The sequence below is a fragment of the Phyllosticta capitalensis genome, assembly GCF_038381095.1.
Source record: "Phyllosticta capitalensis strain CBS 128856 chromosome Unknown BKA78scaffold_4, whole genome shotgun sequence".
Taxonomy (NCBI): Eukaryota; Fungi; Ascomycota; class Dothideomycetes; order Botryosphaeriales; family Phyllostictaceae; genus Phyllosticta; species Phyllosticta capitalensis.
In genome coordinates this window covers 985,255-1,004,600 of record NW_027117442.1, presented here as the reverse complement: position 1 = coordinate 1,004,600, position 19,346 = coordinate 985,255, and the positions used below count along the sequence as shown (strand labels likewise).

The 19,346-nt window shown below is 55.6% G+C and overlaps 10 protein-coding genes across 10 annotated transcripts; 6 read left to right on the top strand and 4 right to left on the bottom strand.

The window, feature by feature from the left end:
* The first annotated feature begins 159 nt into the window (after positions 1-159).
* On the top strand, positions 160-2,521 carry BKA78DRAFT_114644 (high-affinity nicotinic acid transporter). The gene is made up of 6 exons (XM_066882327.1): positions 160-629; positions 683-711; positions 769-1,122; positions 1,173-1,774; positions 1,826-1,960; positions 2,025-2,521. The coding sequence occupies exons 1-6, from the start codon at positions 507-509 to the stop codon at positions 2,249-2,251; spliced, it is 1,470 nt and encodes a 489-aa protein (XP_066745287.1). The 5' UTR covers positions 160-506; the 3' UTR covers positions 2,252-2,521.
* Positions 2,522-2,965: 444 nt separating this feature from the next.
* Positions 2,966-5,305, top strand: BKA78DRAFT_114636 (fungal-specific transcription factor domain-containing protein). The gene is made up of 3 exons (XM_066882326.1): positions 2,966-3,698; positions 3,744-4,268; positions 4,316-5,305. Exons 1-3 carry the CDS (start codon positions 3,195-3,197, stop codon positions 5,186-5,188), a joined length of 1,902 nt encoding a protein of 633 aa, XP_066745286.1. The 5' UTR covers positions 2,966-3,194; the 3' UTR covers positions 5,189-5,305.
* BKA78DRAFT_114634 (uncharacterized protein) lies at positions 5,268-5,970 on the bottom strand. Its single transcript, XM_066882325.1, has one exon. It carries the CDS (start codon positions 5,903-5,905, stop codon positions 5,423-5,425), a length of 483 nt encoding a protein of 160 aa, XP_066745285.1. The 5' UTR covers positions 5,906-5,970; the 3' UTR covers positions 5,268-5,422.
* An 81-nt stretch (positions 5,971-6,051) lies between these two features.
* On the top strand, positions 6,052-6,956 carry BKA78DRAFT_311242 (uncharacterized protein). Its single transcript, XM_066888194.1, has one exon. The coding sequence runs from the start codon at positions 6,071-6,073 to the stop codon at positions 6,518-6,520; it is 450 nt and encodes a 149-aa protein (XP_066745284.1). The 5' UTR covers positions 6,052-6,070; the 3' UTR covers positions 6,521-6,956.
* A 125-nt stretch (positions 6,957-7,081) lies between these two features.
* BKA78DRAFT_351828 (uncharacterized protein) lies at positions 7,082-8,761 on the top strand (the record flags this gene model as incomplete). Its single annotated transcript, XM_066891245.1, has 2 exons — positions 7,082-8,409; positions 8,572-8,761. 2 exons carry the CDS (start codon positions 7,082-7,084, stop codon positions 8,759-8,761), a joined length of 1,518 nt encoding a protein of 505 aa, XP_066745283.1.
* A 144-nt stretch (positions 8,762-8,905) lies between these two features.
* Positions 8,906-9,872, bottom strand: BKA78DRAFT_114573 (heat shock protein 9/12-domain-containing protein). The gene is made up of 2 exons (XM_066882324.1): positions 9,639-9,872; positions 8,906-9,575 (listed from the first exon to the last, which is right to left on the bottom strand). Exons 1-2 carry the CDS (start codon positions 9,752-9,754, stop codon positions 9,398-9,400), a joined length of 294 nt encoding a protein of 97 aa, XP_066745282.1. The 5' UTR covers positions 9,755-9,872; the 3' UTR covers positions 8,906-9,397.
* A 1,643-nt stretch (positions 9,873-11,515) lies between these two features.
* BKA78DRAFT_351826 (Fasciclin domain-containing protein) lies at positions 11,516-13,209 on the bottom strand (the record flags this gene model as incomplete). Its single annotated transcript, XM_066891244.1, has 2 exons — positions 11,516-12,178; positions 12,226-13,209. 2 exons carry the CDS (start codon positions 13,207-13,209, stop codon positions 11,516-11,518), a joined length of 1,647 nt encoding a protein of 548 aa, XP_066745281.1.
* Positions 13,210-14,236: 1,027 nt separating this feature from the next.
* On the top strand, positions 14,237-16,068 carry BKA78DRAFT_330913 (pyridoxal phosphate-dependent transferase; the record flags this gene model as incomplete). Its single annotated transcript, XM_066889831.1, has 5 exons — positions 14,237-14,448; positions 14,496-14,636; positions 14,682-15,182; positions 15,233-15,310; positions 15,357-16,068. The coding sequence occupies 5 exons, from the start codon at positions 14,237-14,239 to the stop codon at positions 16,066-16,068; spliced, it is 1,644 nt and encodes a 547-aa protein (XP_066745280.1).
* A 396-nt stretch (positions 16,069-16,464) lies between these two features.
* Positions 16,465-16,999, bottom strand: BKA78DRAFT_330912 (peptidyl-prolyl cis-trans isomerase-like 1; the record flags this gene model as incomplete). Its single annotated transcript, XM_066889830.1, has 2 exons — positions 16,465-16,917; positions 16,967-16,999. The coding sequence occupies 2 exons, from the start codon at positions 16,997-16,999 to the stop codon at positions 16,465-16,467; spliced, it is 486 nt and encodes a 161-aa protein (XP_066745279.1).
* Positions 17,000-17,175: 176 nt separating this feature from the next.
* BKA78DRAFT_311231 (C2HC5 finger protein-like protein) lies at positions 17,176-19,215 on the top strand. Its single transcript, XM_066888193.1, has one exon. It carries the CDS (start codon positions 17,269-17,271, stop codon positions 18,886-18,888), a length of 1,620 nt encoding a protein of 539 aa, XP_066745278.1. The 5' UTR covers positions 17,176-17,268; the 3' UTR covers positions 18,889-19,215.
* Positions 19,216-19,346: the final 131 nt, after the last annotated feature.

The following is a 19,346-nucleotide window of genomic DNA, read 5'->3' as shown; positions in this document are numbered from 1 at the left end:
CCGATACACGTGAGAAATCATCGGCTGGATCGGCCGACGGCCGGTTGTGCCGACGAACCGCTTGTCCAAGTTGAATCCTGAGGCATCCAGGACTCATCGTGTCCCGCTTCCCCAACTTTGAATCTTTTGTTCAACGCGGGGAGACGCTCCGGGTATTTTGGCGGCGGTTGAGGGTTTTTTACCCCCGCGACAAGACGAGAAAGCCCAGACGGGACTGTCTCGGTGGCTTTACTGAGACCGTGCTGTCCCGACAGCATGGGTAGCTGGAACAATCTGCAGTCCGCGGCGTGGACGCGAAGCCTCCTCGAGAGCCATGTCTGCAATCTCTGGCTCTCCCCAGCATCACTATCAGCCGCATGTACCCATCTATGCAGCCTCCAGGGTCCGCTGATAACATGAGGCTATAAGGAAAGTGCTCTGTGAGTCCTGATTTCCTTTTCGCGCCGACGAGTATTTCTTCAAGGTCGCGAATTCTGTATGGTGTCTGCATTTGTCGTGCAGCATCAATGGCTTCACAAGAGGACATTCTGCATGCTCCGACAAAGGGGACTTCGGCAGGGTCCGGGGTTACCGAGACGGCGGCCCACATTGACCCTGCCAAAGAGAGAAAGATGATGAGAAAGTTCGACGTCAGTCTACCGCCCACAAAAACAATGGTTTTGCTCTTCTAACTTGTCGACAGATATATGCCGTCGGTTGCCTGGGCATACTGTACATGCTGGCCAACCTAGACAGGTACAGTGAATTTTCATACTGATTCTCCTACAGGAACGCAGTGTTTACACTCACCAGAAGCAACATTGGCAATGCCCGGATTGCAGGTCTAGAAGATGACCTTGGTCTGGAGGGCAATCAGTATGGCAATGCAGTCTCACTCCTCTACGCTACTTACGTACCTCTTGAGCTCCCGTGCGCCATCTTGCTCAAGGTCATCGGGCCAAAATATCTTCTCTCCTTTTGCACAGTCGCCTGGGGATTGATTTGTCTCTGCACCGGCTTCGTTCAAAATTGGCAAGGGCTGTATACCTGTAGATTGCTCCTTGGCCTGTTTGAAGCAGGATTGATTCCTTGCATCAATGTGTACTTGGGTATGGTGTACAACAAAGAGGAGAGGGGCAAAAGGTATGACGGGGAGCATTCGGATTCGGGCGTTGCAAAACTTACTCTTCCAGATCATCCGTCATTTTCGCATTTAGCGCTGTTTCGTCGGCGTTTGGTGGAGTTCTGGCCTTCGGATTGACCCAGATTCACACGGCGACGTATTTCAAGTCGTGGAGGGCGCTATTCATCTTTGAGGGCGCATTGACACTTGCATGCGCGCCTCTCTTCTTCTTCGTCTTCCCAAAGACCCCGCGGACGGCCTGGTTCCTGAATGACGAGGAAAAGGAAATGATGAAGCTCCGTTATGAGCTCAATCCTTACTCTGGCATCGACGAAAAGTTCACCTGGACGGCAGTCATCGAAGCCTTTACCGACCCCAAGTGGCACGCATTTTGGATATACCAATTTTGCGTCGACGTCTCTCTGTATGGATTCACGACCTTTTTGCCATCAATCATCCAGGGAATGGGCTTCGTTAGCTCGGTCGATGCCCAGCTTATGACGGTTCCCGTTTACTTTTGGGGCACCATCTTCTTTCTTTTCATTGCCTGGTCGTCGGACCGCACAGGCAACAGAGGGTACTGGCTTGCAGGGCCAATCGCGTGTCTGATTATCGGTTACGCAATCCTCATCTCAGTCGAGTCGACCGGAGTGCGATACTTTGCCTGTTTCAGTAAGCCAGCGCCTCCAGGCCGCGAGAGAGAATCTAACTGGTGCTTCGCAGTCACAATAATGGGCATATATCCTGGAACGGGCCTTAGCATGATGTGGCTCCAGGACAACGCGGCTCAGCACTTTAAACGCGCCACCATGGTTGGCGGCGCGTTGACCCTGGGCAATACGGCTGGGGTGGCCGTCGGCAAGTAGCCTCCGCCCGTTTGGGATGTTGTTCCGCGATTGCTAACCGCATAACCGCATTGCAGGGCAGATCTTCACATCAGAGTCGGGACCGCGCTTCATCAAGGGTCTTTCGATATCGCTGGGGCTCGCAGTGGTGGCGTTGGCCATGGTGGCCAGTTTGATGGTTGGAATGGCGGCAGCGAACCGGAGGAGAGCAGCAAAGCTGCGAGAAGCTTCAGAGGCAGGGCGTCCCATCAGGCCACGTCCGGAGAAGGGCGATATGGATATCCATTTCGTGTACGGACTGTAGCGCGGTCCTGGAAAAGTCGGGAGCAGCTAGGATGAATGACTTGAAAATAAGGGCTCGCCCAGGTAGTTGTCGGATCAGCTAGGATGAATGACTTGAAGATACGGGGGCGGCGAAAGAGGAAATCCGCCGCGCGAAAAGACCGGATGTTTGGTGCGGGGATGGCCGGTGGTTGGACGGGCGGTGGAGAACATCGTGGGTTCTTTGGCCATTCACCTTGGCCCCGTATCATCTTCGGATCCATTATCGCCCTATCACGCACGCCCTGTTGACTATTGATTGCGGAGAAGCTGCCGTCAATGCCTCGTTTCTTGCGAGACAACTGGTAATAAGCTGAACAAGTCCTGGAGTCATCGACAATGGACCAAGTCACCCGCAGAAAGACCAAAACAAAGATGTGCAGCCCAGAAGAAGCCCAGGAGCCGCCTCAGAAGAAGTTGAGGCGCTCGTACGTCGCGTCAGTATAATCACAATTGACCCGTTTCCCCAGACTCCGAAGTCGGAGTGATTCGCAAATACCAACCTCCGCAAACCACCACCAAATTCACAAAGTCTTCATATGCTGTTGGCTAACATTTTCTGGAATACAGTTGCCACCGCTGCCACTCCCACAAGATCAAATGCTCCGGAGAAAAGCCCTGCCGTAGCTGTAGCAAGTCCAACAATTCCGCACACTGCGTATATCCAGTCCGAGATCGGAAGGTTGTCATTTCAGAGAGGTTGGTCACCAACAAACCACCATTGACAAACGCTGACAACACTTTGAAGCTACCTGAGGAAGCTCGAGACTGAAAATGCTTCTCTCAAGCACAAGACGCCTTCGTCCACGGCCGACACGCCCCCCAGCTCCGAGGACTCCAAGCAACTCCCACAGCAGGATCCCGGCGATGACACAGACGTCGATGTAGCGAGCGTAGACGTCGCCAATCCCCTCTTAGAAGAACACATGAACCAGCGTCCCTCTTCGTTTGACCGAATATCAAAGCCTCTATACCTCGGCGGTGCGGCATGTACTGCGTTTGGCACTCGACTGCGGTACCATGTCAAGGGCGAAGACATGGCCCCGCCCCCACGCCGCGTCGTGTTCTACAAGCACCGCGGGTTGCTGCGCATCGCCAACACGGAATTCCAATTGCCAAACAAGACGTACGCTCGCATGCTTGTGCAAGTTGTGTTGCGTTTTATTGGCTCCGACTACCATCTTATTCAGAGAAAGAGCTTCATGAGGCGGCTGGATGAAACGTATTCGGCCCAAACCCACAATGACCCCGTGTTTCTTTGCAGGCTTTTTGTCGTCTTTGCCCTCGGCGAGCTTTACTCGAAGAAGACGGCGGTTGCAGGCAACAGGAGATCAGTTCCGGGCACTTCGTTCTTTTTGCAGGCCATGAATCTTTTTCAAGACTTGCACGAAGAGGCTGACGTCGACTACATCGAGACTTTGTTGGTGATGGTGTGTAAATCCGTCAATGCCAAAAGCAAAGCTAATACTAAGCAGTCATTCTACTCCCATGCACTCAACCGCAAGAATACTGCATATACTTATGCAGGTCTTGCTCTCCGGCTCAGCTTGACCCTCGGCCTCCACCGCAACATCACATACGACAAGAACATTAGTGCAGTGGAAATCGAGAATCGCCGACGAGTGTGGTGGACCGTGTACACGTTTGATCGCCTTTGCAGCTCCAAGCTTGGGCACCCAGTCATGATCAGAGACGAGGACATTGATGCTCCGTATCCTTCCGTGGATGGACTGACCCCGGAAGAGCGGGAAGAATTCATCGACGTCGACCAGCTGTGTGCGAACATCAAACTTGCACAAATCACCGGCAACATTCTGAACCTCATTTACTCCATCCCCGGAGCACAGCATGAGGTCAACTTTGTCCGGAACGTGCACAAGATCTTGACCAGCTTGAAGGAGTGGGATGCGTCTCTGAAGCCAGGTCTGCGGCTAGATCATACAGTGACACCGCCCTACAAATCACGCTCTGTGGCCTCTCTGAGGCTACACTTTAACCAGGTAAGCGACCTACCTCACTGTCGACTGGTTCCTTGCTAATTCGTCAGTGTATAATGCTCACGACCCGTCCCATTCTCCTCTACGTCTTCAAATACCACGTCCGCCCCGCAGGCACCGCCTCCTCCCCCAACACCAGCCGCCCCCTCTCCCCCATGACCACCGCCCTCTCAGAAGCATGCATCCACGCGGCCCGCAACTCCAACAAGCTCCTCGCGCAGCTGTGGATCGACGGGGCAATAGCCACATTCGGCTACTTCGACGCGCACTACATCTTCAGCTCGACCATCGTGCTCCTCATGGCCAACATCCTCAACCCGTCCGAGAGCGACAAGGACGCCATCGACCTGGCCTGGTCGCTGCTGCAGTCCATGGCCGACGACGGCAACCTGCCTGCCAGCGAGTACTGGGAGCGGCTGGCGCTGCTGCAAAAGGACCTCGACGACATGTGCGGCGTCAACAGCCCGGACGACGGCCCTGCAGCGTCGCGTGGCAACCCCGTGCCCGCGATCCAGACGCCGCCGCAGCGCAAGGCCTTTGCGCAGCAGCCGGGCTTGAAGCTGGAGCCGCAACTCTCGCCGCAGCAGTCATCCGCAGCGGCACAATCGGGTGCGCTCGCTCAGGAACAAGGCGCCTCCGCATCAGCCGACGCCCCAGCGGTGTCGACTCTGCTCAAAGGCCTGTCTTCCACCAACGCAGACGCACCGGCCGAAGGCGCCACAGCAGCTGCGTCGCCAGCGGCGTACAGCCTCCTGGGCGAAGGGGCGGGCGCGCCGCTCGACGACCCGTACATCCAGGACTTCCTGACGCATCCGGACACGGAGTGGAGTCCGGGGACGCTGGGCATGGCGGGCGAGAGCTCGGTGCCGTGGGGCTTTGCGTGGGAGGCGGGGGAGCTGCAAGGAGGCTTCGGGAGGCTGTGACGGAGACGCCCTCCTGATTTATGATCTTTCTGGTGTTGCGGAATCCATTTCCCAGGCAAGGACGGACGAAAAAAATTGCGACGCAGGTTGACTGTTCGAAAAGGCCGAGAAGGGGACCAAAAGGACGAGTGGCTGGCCCAAGGCCCCTATATATACCTGTTTACATTGGCATCGGCGTTTGGATGGTTGGGGTGGTGGGTATGCGTTGATGCAGTCGTCGGACCGGCAGTCGCTTTACCGAGTAGACGTGATGAAATTGATTCGTGTCGTCGCTTTGTGTTGTCTTGTACGCCCGAACATGTTATCGCACACGTGAGCAGCAGCCTTACCGATCAGCGCTGCTCGGGATCTGCGATGGCGGCTGGACGGCGCGTGGGCCGAGGTGGGTGATGACGTGCGTTTTGTATGGGGTGGGTTTGTGTTGGGAGAGGAAGTTTTAGGATCGTGAAGAGAGAAAGCTTTCAGCCTTTTGGCGCTTTTGAACATTTCGCAGCTGAGGAACGAAACTCGAACATCAGAAGGCCAGTAACTACGAGAAGCATTCGAGCAAGCGTGATCCATGGAGGCTTTTGGAATCGCCCCTCTCCAGCAACCCACTGTGATGCTCCCCATTCTCGCCTCACCTCTCCATCTCCCCACCTCCCATCTTTGAAGTGGAAGCAAGCGCCTGCAAGCGGGACGGAAAGTCTTGTGCATGAGCCGCCTCCGCGCCGACATACGTGAGGAATGCAATGCAGGGCATCAGACGGGACGGCGTTGGTTGCGTCATGCGTGCCTGAGCTGGGCTGAGGTCAAGTCTGACGTGCATCGGGTACCTCTGTACCTGCATGGTGCATTCCTTAGTCGACGACAGCTCCTAGAACCACACATCATCGACTGACAATGACGGCGACATTTGCCCGACGAATTGCGGGATGCAAAAGGCAAGCAAAATCCAAGGCCTGGCGACGCGCAACAGAGGCCGTAAACCGAGGCGCAGCATCGCCTTGGTTGGTCGATTGCTTGCCTCCTGCTCGCAACCGGCTCGTACAGACCAAAGTCAATCCGTGGCGAAGATGGAAATGGAAACGCGTCGACGAGGGCATCGCTGGCTGCCGCTGGCTGCCGATCGTCACGTTGCGCGGTAAGGGGGTTGCTGGGAGGCAAGGCTGGCGGGCTGGGTTCGCTGGCGTTGCAGTCGCTCGCAGGCTGGCCTCATATTGCACCTCGCTGGCCTCAGCAGGGTGGCCGGTGTTGATGTCGTGTTGGCGGTCAACCGAAAAAAGACAAGACTCGAGCGAGGCACGGGCTCCCCTGCTCATCAAGGGGGAGAGTCAGTGCAGCCGGGGGTGATTGCTGGCGGCTGGACAAGTCTCCTGCCTCTGCGGTGGGCGAACGAGAAGGAGAAGAGAGGCAAATGGCACGCGCAATCAAGACAAGATGTCGAGATGATCAGGATGCCAATGGCGTCAATGGCAGGGCGACCTAGACAGTGAGCGTGGGGCAGACAGACTGGCGGTGGACAGGACCAGACGGCTGTGTGTTGTTTCATCAACGACCCCCGCCACGCCGCCAGCCAGTGCCAGCCAGCGAGCGGAAGATGCGCTGCAAGACTGGGTCGAGGCTGATGATTTTACCTTTTGCTTCACCGCTGTTGTACCTTTTTTATTTTTTTCGTCATCAGGATCCCCTCCACTCTTCTTCATCTCCATATTTCCTGAACGCCGTCTCTCGTTCCAGAAACTCTGTCGCTCCGTCTTGTTTCCTTTTTTCCATACCTCATCCCGAGCAATTGCGTTGTCCGTCTTCCAATCTTAGACCACAGCCACGATAGACTTTGGCATCTTCCCTCTCAAATCGGACCAACCATACGCTCTCGGGCGAATTGACGACGTGCCCTCGTCTCTCTCCACCATGGCCTCATCTCACGACACTCCGCTCATCGACCGCGTCTACGCCGCCGCGTCCCACTTGCACCATCTCAACAAGCCTGTCCCGCACTTTCTGATGGACGTTCACGACGCAATGGTTCCTCACATTGAGAATCTTCAAACCACTCTCGAGGACCGAGGATGGGCGCCTGTGTCCCTTCCGCCGTTTCTCTCGACGCTTCAGGCGCGATTGGCCATCACCGGCCTCGTCATCGCCTTTGGGATCTTTTTGGTAGTGGCGGCGTTGCCTCGAGGAGGCGGGCGCAAGAACGAAGATTCTAAGGTCAAAAATGAAGAGGAGGTGGAATTGAAGGTCCGCGTGGTGGAGGAAGTGGTTGGCGAGGCTGGCACCGAAAAGCAAGAAATCAGGAGCGAGGTCGAAGTGGTGAAGGTGGAAGAAAAACAGACCATTGGTCTCGAAACCGAGCCCGTTCCCGCCTCGTCCAAGACCGTCTCCATCGCCGCAGAAATTCAGAACCCAGCCGGTCCCGCCGCGACCCCTGCCTCACCCCCTTCAGAGCCCACCACCGCCACACCCGCCAGCCCCCTTCCCGCTCCCGTCTCGAAGAAGGAAACCAAGAACTCGGTCGACCCGCGCAGCCCGCGTCCCGAACCCACCACCACTGGCTCCAGCTACGGCTACCGCACCTCGCCCATCCGTACACGCAGCTCCACGTCGTCAATCCCCGTACGCGTTCCCACGACGCCGGCACGCGCCAGCAGCTACCCCGTTGCGCTCAACACAGCCGTCAACAAGAATGCCAGCACGCCCGCGCGCAAGACGACCTCGCCGACCACATCGCCGGCCTCGGCCAAGGTGCTCGCCGCGTCGTACGCATGGGTGATGAGCGAAGGGCTGGAGTGGGACGACGGCGGCAGCGGCAGCGAGACAGAGGAACACTCGTACAAATCTGGCTCGCACTCGGACGACGACGAAAACGACAACTCATCGCCGCGCTCGCGCAAGAGCCTCGAGGACGAGCTGAGCGCCGCGGGCTACGCGGGCGGCGAGCTGGATAACGAATCCTCCGCCTCCGAGGACGAGAATGAAAACGACAACGAGCACGACCACGCCGAAGAAGCCACTGCCACGGCCGTCGAGACGACCGGCGCCCTGCACCCGCGCCGCCACAGCCACACGTCCGACATCGAGGCGCGGTATGAAGAGTGGCGCAAGACGCGGGCGTCGCAGCACCACGCGCAGAGCAACACGCAGCAAAAGAGCATGACGGCGCCGGTAGGCGGCCTCATCGGCGGCGGCGGCGTGCGCAAGACGCGCTCGCACCACTCGCGCAAGGATTCCGTTCTGGAGTAAGTTTGCTGCTGGCGTGTAAACACCCCTTTCTTTTTTTTTCCAAAAAAAAAAAATGCCACACCACACCAACCCCCAACCTCCCACAACCACCACAACCACCACACATCGCCCAGTTCGCAGAACCCCCCAAACTGACCAACCTCTCCGCACCACAACAGAAGCGCAAACAACAACAACAGCCCCACAACAACCACCGGCCGCAGCAGCCTCAGCATGACCAAGAGCGTGAGCTCGGCGACGCGCCACGCGCTGCGGCACAAGCGGAGCAGCGCGCTCAAACCCTGGGCGCGCAAGCGCAAGGAGGACTTTGGCGAGTGGCTCAAGAAGAAGACGAACGCGACGACATGATGGGCCGCCACGACGATCTCGAACGACGACGATGATGATTTATACGCTATGTGTTTTGTTTTGTATGACTGTTTTTCTTGTTTTCGTTTTGGATGTTGTTTCGATGTTGGGGGGCGGGCTTGTATGATCTTCCTGTTATGATTTTTATGATTCAATGGGATTGTGGAAATATTGAAAAGAGGACGCTAAACGTTTGCCAAGACGGCTACGTGGAAACTATGGGGGTGCGGTGGTAAACGCAAAGACGAGATTTTTCAGATATTTGGAGGATCATTTCGATTTCCAGCCAGACCAACCCAAATGTTTTGACATCAGGGAGGGAGGTTACGTTTCTTTCAAGGGTCCAGATTCCAGAACAGACGGAAAACGATAATGTCTCAAACGCAAGAAAGTCAGATCAAAGAGAGCAATTTCAGTCACATCTCACACTTCACTCATGGCAGCAGTCATCAAAAGTCAGGAGGTCAAAGAAAATATTTGAATTCCCACCCACCAACCCTCTACATCTAGACGGGTATCAACTGTCTCTGGGGGTAAACCTGTTGCCGTTCCCATTTCCCATTTCCCATTTCCGTTTTTCCATCATTCCGATCTGGCAGTTCGTATCCGTCATGATGAAGAGTTCGAAAGAGGCGTTTACTTCTTTCCGTTGATGGTGTCGGCAACCGACTGGGCGAGGCCGCCAACCGTCTCCTGGGCGGTCTGCATGTAACCCTTGCTGGCGTCCGAGGCGTCGTCGCTGCCGCCGCGGACCTTGTCGGCCGCCTGCTGCGACGTCGACTTTGAGTCGTTGGGCTGGACGGCGTCGGCGGCGCTGCGTGAGTGTTAGCTTCATTGTCTGGGAAGAAAGAGAGAGGGAGAGGAGGAAAAGACGTACCGGTCGTAGGTGCCCGTGAGCGTCTCCTTGGCCTTGTCGAGAGTCGACTTGGACGAGTCGGGGGTGACCTTCTCGGTGACCTGGTCGGTGACAGACTTGCGGCCGGCGTCAGACATGATTGGTGATTTGAGGTGGTGGTGGTTGTTGTTTTGGTAGGTGTTTTGGTTTGGTTTGGTTGCAGTGAGTTGACAGAGGATGAGGGTTGGATGGAGAGGGAGAAATGGGAGAGAGGTGACGCCGCCGTCTCTTTATGTATCCCTTGGTCTGGCCCTGCTTGCCGCTTCCGTAGAAGTGGTTGTCCAGGTGGGAGGGAAGCTGCCTTCCATTGAGGGAGGCACCTACGTCATGGTGGATGGTGGGCCAGTCCCTCACGGCGGGATCTAGCGCAGGTGGGCTGCTCGCGGCGCCAATGAGGTCGAGGAATGTCCTGCTCGAATCGAAGATCTCCTTGATTCCTCACGATTCGCCGTCGGGTAGGAGTGGCCTTCGCGGGGAGGAGCTGTGGCTGCGGCGTGCAAAAGTCGGTCATTCTTACGTCACTGTGGCTGACCACCTCCATCTTCTTTCACCTGAATGATGCTGGATGATGATGGCTCTTCACTTTGCCATCTGTTTTGCTGCCACAGTGACGCAGCCCATGCCCACATGTGTTTTGCAGCTGTTCATGCAGCAATGCAACAACCAACATCCTTGCCAGTTTCTTCAATGGCGGCGGTTGTTCCCGCCGCGTCGCGTCGTCCCGCTCCATCCACCAAACAACCAAACATGCAATAAGACTTCGGGTGCATCTTTACCCGGGTGAGAGCCATCTTCTCACATGCCGTGGCGCTTCGGCCTCACCTTCCATCCATCCATCGTCGACCATCAGCTTTCAGCATCGAGAAGCTTGAGCCCTTTCATTCCTTGGGTTGCTCCACATGCCTATGCTCCCGCGCTGCGCCGCAGCTCATCATAGCAATGACATCACACCCCTGGACCCCGCCATTCCAGTCCCCCGTTCGCCTTTCGCACTTTTCCATATGCATTTCGCCATCATCAGAGGTCTGGAATGCCATGTGCACTGCATCTCCCCGCGCACAGCCCCCTCACCTTCCACAAACCGGCCCCTCCCATTGTCCTTCCCGTACTGTAACCTGCAGCCTCGAGAATGAATTGTCGCCCGTCCACCTCGCTCACTCAGGTTAGCTTTTTGACCTCGGCGTCGACTAGCACAGCTCCCTGAGCTCCCTGGCGTCCATTCTGGAACGGACGCGGGGCACCGCACCGAGCCAAGGGGATCCTGCTCTACGCTCGAGTTGGATTAGTGATGGTGCCATCTCATCTCGCCATCAGGCAGCGCGGGGCAACATGGAGCTCGCCCCGCGCGCGCCCTGGCTGGCTGCACGCCGCGCAGGAATGAGCGGGCCAATTGAGAAGCGTCTGAGCTATTGCTGTTCGCAGCAGGTCAATGGCGTCACCATCAGCCCGAAGAGAGCGTGCTTGGGTTTGCGAGAATGTCGCCGTGTGCTTGCTCTTTTGGGCGTTGCGAAGTCGCCTGCACGTGGTGCTGCCTATGGTGATGCTGCTTGCAGACTTTGAACAGGGTTTGGAGATCATGAGTAAATGCCGCAGACGAGAGTTTTCGTACGAAAGACTTTCGTGTCCTCGACGCTGCAGCATGTGAAGATTGTGTGTCAGACGGATGCTTTTCTTGCAATCAGATCAAGGCTCAAGGAAAAATTGCCGAAACGACGACTCCACTTCAATTTGGTACTTCTGCTATTCCAAAAGCGTGAGGAATGAATGAACCCGTAAATGGCTTGTGTAAAGATCAAAAAAGGCTTGGAAAACTGCGTTCAAAGAATGTGAAATGTGCAACTTTTTTCAACGCACTTTCCTCAAAGCTCCTGCCACTCCTCGTCGACATCGGCCTCTTCATGCTCGACGTAGGGCTCGAGCCTGGCCTTGAACTCTTCGACGCTCATCTCCTCGCCCATCCAGTGGTCGCGCTCGGGCTCGCCCTCAGCGCCTTGCTTGGGCGGAACCAGCACGCTACTCACAACTTGGATAACGCCGTCTTTGGCAATGCCGTCCTTGACAGCAACACGCGAAAACCCGTTGACCTTGATCTCAATGAACGGGCCGTGCCTGCCGACGTCGACAGACAGAGCCCTGTCATCAAGGAGAGTGGGCAGGTCGAAGTGGTAGTTGCGGCGGGCCTCGACACCATCGACTGGCTTGGTGTTGTAAAAGGCATCCGAGTACAAGGTCTGGTTGAGGACAACGTGGTACTTGAGAATTGCCGCAAGGTACTTCTCGCCGTAGCTCGAGAAGAGGAAGGCGTTGATGCGAGGTCCAAGCTTCTTGAACGCAAAGTTGGAGGGTGCAAAGAAGGTGCCTCCGGCATGAGCAGTCTCATTCAGGGCCTCGAGCAGGCCAGTCTTGGTCAGACCGAGTGAAAGAGTGGAGAACTCGGAGGGCAGCAGGCTGATAATTTCGGTCACTTCAGGAGGCGGCAAGAGGATCGAGTCGATAGCATGAATCACACCGTTGGTGCCAAACTGTGGTTGTCAGCAACAGACGATGACTCCCTGGTCGAAAAACTCACAATGTCAACTGCGATGATGCGGCTGTAAAAGTTGACCGTCAGTCCCTTGAAGCCAACGTGGAGGCTCAAACGTTGGGGTTGCGGCTCGTCGCCCAGCTCAGGCTCATTGTACAGGGTGGGAATGGTGTACGTCTTCAACACACGGCCAGCGGGGTAAAAGTCGCCCGAAACGTGGTAGGTCAGCAGCTTCTTGATAAACTCCTTGCTGGGCTCGTGGCCCTTGGGAATCTTTTCAAAAGCCTTGTCCGTGGGAGCAAAGACGGTGAAATTCGCCGTCGTTCCATTGAGCAGCTGCACCAAGTCGGGCTCGTCGTTGATGAGCTTGGCCAGCTTGGTGGTGTACTTGGACTCAGCAATCATCTCATAGACCGTCTTGTTGGTCTTCTCGTGCGGCTTCTTGTGGCCATGCTTGCCGCCCTTCTTCTTGCCCTTCTTGTGGTGCTTGTCGGGGTTCGGCGGACCATTGCGGTGGTGGGGAGGCGGAGGAGGAACGTCGTCATCTTCGAAGATGCTAAATTGGTGGTGGTCACCCTTCGGCGGCACAGGGCGGTCATCGTCCTCCCCAAACTCCTCTGGAGGCGGAGGTGGGCGCTTGGAGTGGTGCTTGCGGGGCGGTCGACCATGCTCGAACAGACTTCCAGGCTGGGGCGGACGACTCTGAAGGTGATGAGACAGCCAGCTGCCAATATCGTGGATCCTGTCGCTCATGTGGTCGTCCGAGTCGACCCATTGGGCGACAGCGTCGTCAATCGCATTCTTGGACTGCTTAACAGCGTCCCTGAGGCCGAACTCGACGGCTTCAAATTCGTCGTAGGTGTCATCCCAGACATTCTTCACGTTTTCCTTGAGGTGCTCATAGTCGGGGCGCGGTAGCTCCGGAACGGGAGGTTCGCCCTGAACGGCGACGTCATTCCACACTGACTCGTCGGGAATGACCAACGCGGAACTCAACGCGACGAGCGGCAACAGACTTGCGACCTTCATGATGGTGGTGAAAACACTCCCAGAGGTGTAAAGAAGAGAATGTATCAGGCCGAGAGGTGAGGAGACAGGCGCTGAGGCGGATGACGGAATGGCTAGGGTCCGATGGACACAAAGTCAATGACGGAATGACGGAACACCGGCGTCTCGGAGTTAAGCGTCTGACAGAGAAACGAGCTGGCGCCCACAGGTGCTGAATAACAAAGCAGCCAACATGGATTGGAAGATGGAGTGCTTGTTATAGAATGTGGTTTTGCTGCAGCCTAACGCTGTGAATTTCCATCAATTTTGCGCTGACGAGGGTGCTGACGACTACCCTCGCTACCAAAGGTCGGATCCGGAAATGAGCATCGAGCCAGGTCCCGCAGAACAATTGCAGTTACGAGTACGGAATTCGGCATGGGTGAGTCCAAGGTAAGAGAGGTCGTATGAGCTAATGGATACTGGCAGCGAGCAGTGAGACATTTGAGCGGTTTACAGTGTTGCGGTGGTGGTTATTGAGCGGGAAAGCGGGAGATGTTCGCCGTCGATTGGCTGACGCTACAGGGGGCTGGAACTGATCGACGAGGCGGTTCTTGTCGTAGACAGACAAAGGCATGAGAGAGTAGGGAGCATTTCAATCCGCTTTGCCAAGAAATTGCACCCTGTATAGCTCTGGAGAAAATACGTGTTGTGATAATTATATGAGACTGCGAGCATGCATGCGCCACGGCTTGAGGAGTCCAAGCTTCAGCCACAGCTGGAGCTTGCAATGGCGTCACTTTCAGTCATGAGCGACATTCGAAAGGCTCGATCCGTCACAAACAAGCTTCACCAAGCTTTCTGTTCTCCATTCAATTGCAGATCGAGATCAGGTCCACCCACGTCAGACTGCCCTGTTTCTTACCTCCGGCCCTGAGCCGCGGGTACCTGAATCCATTTATTACTCTGCTGGCTCGCAGCCGCCATAGACTAGCTCTCCAATCCACTCTGCTTCCTCTCACAACTCCCAATTACTCACATTCTCCTCAGTTGAATTTGAATTCTCATCATGGCTGGTCTTGCAAGACACATTGATCCCGACGACCTCATCTCCAAGCTCCACGACCACCCTCCCCATCACCGTGGCTTCCACTCCAACAACGCCGTCACCCACAACACCCCTTACTCCAGCCGCTATGCCGCTGCCACTGAGCTCTCAAAGTTCAAGATTCCTCACGACGGTGCCCCCGCAGATGCTGTCCACCAGCTCCTCAAAGACGAGTGAGAACCCAATGCAAAATGTTGGACCCTGGATTGACCATCTGCAGGCTCGATCTCGATGGTCGACCAAACCTCAACCTGGCTTCCTTCGTAGGAACCTACATGGAGCGTCAAGCTGAAGAGCTCATGATTGAAAATCTGTCCAAGAACATGTCCGACGCAGATGAGTATCCGGCCATGATGGACATGTCAGTACTTTCGACCCACCACGTTCCCAAACTGACCATGTCCAGGCACGCTCGCTGCGTATCGATCCTTTCCCATCTCTGGGGCGTACAAAAAGGAGAAAAGGCCGTGGGGACAGCAACAACCGGGTCATCAGAAGCAATCCACCTTGGTGGACTCGCCATGAAGCGGCGCTGGCAAGAAGCCCGCACCGCAGCCGGCAAAGACACGTCAAAGCCCAACATCATCATGGCTGCCAATGCACAGGTTGCCCTCGAGAAGTTTGCTAGATATTTCGAGGTCGAGGCGCGCATCCTCCCCGTCAGTGCCAAAAGCCGATACTGCCTGGATCCAGACCTCGTCCGAGAGAACATTGACGAAAACACCATTGGTGTCTTTGTTATCCTTGGATCCACATACACAGGACACTATGAACCTGTTGAGGCAATCTCCAAGATCCTGGATGAGTACCAGGAGAAGACTGGGGTCGATATTCCCATTCACGTAGACGGTGCGTCGGGAGCATTCATTGCCCCTTTTACAAAAGCCAAGGCTGGAGACCAGAAGTGGTAAGTTTGGCATGTCCTGACCGTATGGGTTTGACGCTGACCGTTGCCAGGAACTTTGAGCTTCCCCGTGTCAAGTCGATCAACGTGTCTGGACACAAGTTTGGTCTCGTCTACGCTGGCGTGGGCTGGTATGCCACCTAATCCATGCTGTCTTCTGCGTGCTGACTCTTCCAGGATCATCTTGCGCGACGAGAAATACCTCCCCAAGCACCTCATCTTCGAGCTCCACTACCTTGGCGGCACAGAAGAGTCTTACACACTCAACTTCTCTCGCCCAGGAGCTCAAATCATTGCCCAATACTACAACCTGATCCACCTCGGCTTCACCGGCTACCAAGCAATCATGGAGAATGCACTGGCAAACGCCCGCCTGCTAAGCCGAGCGCTTGAGGAGACTGGGTGGTACGAGTGCATCAGCGACATCCACCGCAAAAAGGGAGACTATGAGTACCGCGAGGGCAAGAAGCCATTCTGCGAGGGCGAGGACAGCGGTGCATACAATGCCGGCTTGCCCGTCGTGGCCTTTACTCTGAGCAAGAAGTTCAAAGAAAAGTTCCCGCACGTCAAGCAAGTCGCCATCAGCAACCTGTTGCGGGCCAAGCAGTACATCATTCCCAACTACCCGCTGCCACCCAACGAGGAGAAGACGGAGATCTTGCGTGTCGTCGTCCGCGAGTCCATGTCGCTGGACTTACTGGACAGGCTCGTCACTGACATTTGCGCCGTCACCGAGACGGTCATGTCAAGTGACACGATGGACTTGTCGGCATGGCAGCCAGGACGCTCGAGTATTGAGAAGAAGCACGGCAACCACGGTCTGGAGGCTGGCGAGAAGCACAAGGCGCGCCGGCCAATGCACCACGGAGTTCACAGATCCGTCTGTTAAGGGGTGTCTTGGAGGATGGTGTTTTTCTTCTAATGTATCTATGTGTAAGGGCCTAGGCTTGGTTTGAAGGCTTGTGGCACACACCTTGAAAATGGAAGGTTGATTCCCGGGAATTGTCTCAGGAGTTATCTCCCAGCGCCTACGTGCAAATAGGTTGTTTTCGGCGCGTAGAGCTCCAGTCAAGGCGACCAATAGGCCTGCCATGTGCATGTCGTTTTCAGACATGACATGTGCCTGTATAGAGCCAAACCCTCGCGGTTCCTTGGAAAGCCGACCATGATGGAAATAGCTGTTGCAAGACTTCTCGGTCGTGGGCCAGTATCGGGAGCTTCTTCATGCCTCGATCTCCTAGAGGCGCCTTAATTTGGGGTGTCTTTGAGTCCAATACTTCCGCAATCATTCATCCTCCTTTTCCACAACGTACGCCTTCACAATCTTGACCTCTTCCAGTGGCCTGTCCTCACGATCAGTCCTCACCAAGCCCATGCGCCTCACAATCGCCATGCCATTCTTGACCCTTCCAAAAATAGTGTGCTTCCCATCCAACCACGGCGTCGGTGCAAGGGTAATGAAGAACTGCGATCCATTCGTGTTCGGTCCACTATTGGCCATGCTGAGAACGCCGGCGCCCGTATGCTTGAGCTGCGGCGAAATCTCGTCCTCGAACTTTTCGCCGTAGATAGACTGGCCGCCGCGCCCTGTGCCGGTCGGGTCGCCGGTTTGAATCATGAAGTCGGGGATGATGCGGTGAAAGACGACGTTGTTGTAGTAGCCGCGCTGGGCGAGGGTGCGGAAGTTCTGGACGGTGCGAGGCGCGTGGGCTGTGTAGAGCTCGAGGGTCACGGTGCCCTGGTGTTGGTTAGACGGTGTCGTGGTCGGGATAAATGAGGGAGTGTACCATTGAGGTCTCGAGGGCGACTTCGGTAGCCATGATTGGAGGTAGATCGACTTGGGATTGTAGACAGTTGAAGAAACAGCTCAATCGTGGATGACGCGCCAGAATGCTGGTGTTGATAGGTGGTGAAAGACGTGGCCGTCGGTGTCGCCGCACGGGCCACATTTCGCATTTCGTCACCGGCCGGTGTCTTGCTGATTATCCCCAACCTGAACAACAACCACCACTATTCACGGGAAGAATTGATTTGAAGGGGTTTCACAGAAAAGATATTGATCACATTCATAAAGAGCAAGGAACTCGTCATGGATATCTCTACATGGGCTTTGCCACAACTCGAGCGCCTCCTGCCTCTGGATCAAGAGTCTCTCAAGCAAATCGTCTCATACTCCGAAAGCTTGTCCCCAAACGAAGCTGCAGATCACCTGAAAAATCTCCTCGGTGACTCTGCACAAGCCCTTGAATTCATATCCGCATTCAATTCTCGAAGAGCGCCCCCGCCCTCCCAGGCAGGCGCGAGACAAGAGTCAGAAGTGCCAAAGCCAAAGCCGCGTCAAAAGAAAGGCAAGGGAAACATACACCAGCTGCCTCCCCGACGAGTCGAACATGCAGGCAACGTTTCAGGAGGCTACCTCAAGAAAGACGAAGATGACTACATGTCTGGAAGCTCCAAGTCGTCACGCAAAGAGGATGCCGTAGCCAATGCGCTTCAGCTTCAAGAGAAGCCTGATGCAATCAAGCTGCCCAAGGCTACCAATACGCCGTCTTCCACCAACCCGCGGATTTCCAAACCTCCTCCTTCCGCATCTGGACCTCTGATCTCCGACTCGCTCCCCTCCTCCAAGAACAACTCGCGCACCGCTTCTCCAGCCCCCAAGGCCAAGGCCAAGGTCAACATTTCTGGTGGCACCTCTATGAAGGGTCAATCATCAGTAGTCAACGACCTCGACTCGGCAATCCGCGCCCTCGAGATCCAAACCAACCCCTCGCTTGCGTCAAACACAGCCGAAGACAATGCCAAACGCCGCTGCAACTGCATGGCCACCCGGCATCCGCTCTTAGAAGCAGCACCTAATTGCCTCAACTGCGGCAAAATCATCTGTGTCAAGGAAGGTCTTGGTCCCTGCACGTTTTGCGAAAAGCCGCTGCTCTCCCAAGCCGACATTCAATCAATGGTCAAAATCCTCCGCGAAGAGCGCGGACGCGAGAAAATGGAAGCAAACAACGCCACCCAGCGCCGGGCTGAAGTCTCCAAAGCCGCACGACCCTTTTCAGGAAAGACATTTCTGGCGAGCCCAGGCGCGAGCGCACCCTCCTCGGACTCTGAAGCCGAGGGGTTGCGCAAGGCGCAAGAGCACAGGGACAGGTTGCTGGGTTTCCAAGCCAACAATGCACGTCGAACTCGCATTCATGACGATGCGGCCGACTTTGACACGCCCGTCATGGGAACCAACATGTGGGCGAGTCCGCAGGAGCGTGCATTGCAGCTGAAGCGACAGCAAAAGGTATTGCGAGAGCAAGAATGGGCGATGCGGCCAGAATACGAAAAGAGACAGATGGTTGCAAGTATTGATCTCGCTGGAGGCAAAGTTGTCAGAAGGATGCAGGCGGTTCAGAGACCAGAGTCGCCGGAGACGGAAGACGACTTGGATGAGCCTGATTTCCCGCAAGAGTCTGCTGGTCCGCCAGGCGGTAAAGCTGGCGGTGCGTTTAGCAGGAATCCGTTGTTGGGCGGGCTGATTCGGCCAGTGGCAAAGGTCTCTGAAGATAAGGGGAAGGAGAAGGAGAGGGAAAGAAAGAGTACATGGAGGAGAGTGCAGGATGATTTAGATGACAATGAGCAGTGGATCCTGGATGGCGGAGCGTATGGTGGCAAGACGGAAGGGAGAGTGCTGGGTGCTGAGGAGCATGCTTCTGGTCCGTGATTAAGTCCCGGCTGATAGGACTCCCATCAGAAATGAAGTAGAAGATGCTGGACGGAGCATTCAGGCTTTCCAAATGTCCAAATGTGGAAGGAGGCATGAGAAGGGACGGCAGTTCGAATATTCGAATTCCCGTTATCAACCCATTACGTGTTTTGAAAAGAACCTAGATGCGCATTGACGGTCTGATTACTTTTCATATCTCCCTTGACTCCGGAGATTTTCTTCAGCTATCATGTTTTAGATTCGCATTCGCGGGAAGCATTCGTGACGTCACGGGATTGCGGGGCTTTGCTGTTGCTGCTGCGGGCACCACCTAGCTCCCGAACCTCCACCTTACAAAATGCGCTCGTTCATCACTTCTTCTTCCCGCCTTCTTCGCCAATCCCTCCAATTTCGTCCTCCTATCTGCTACAACAAGTTCCCAATCAAGCACTCCCCAACACAATCCAGATTCTCCT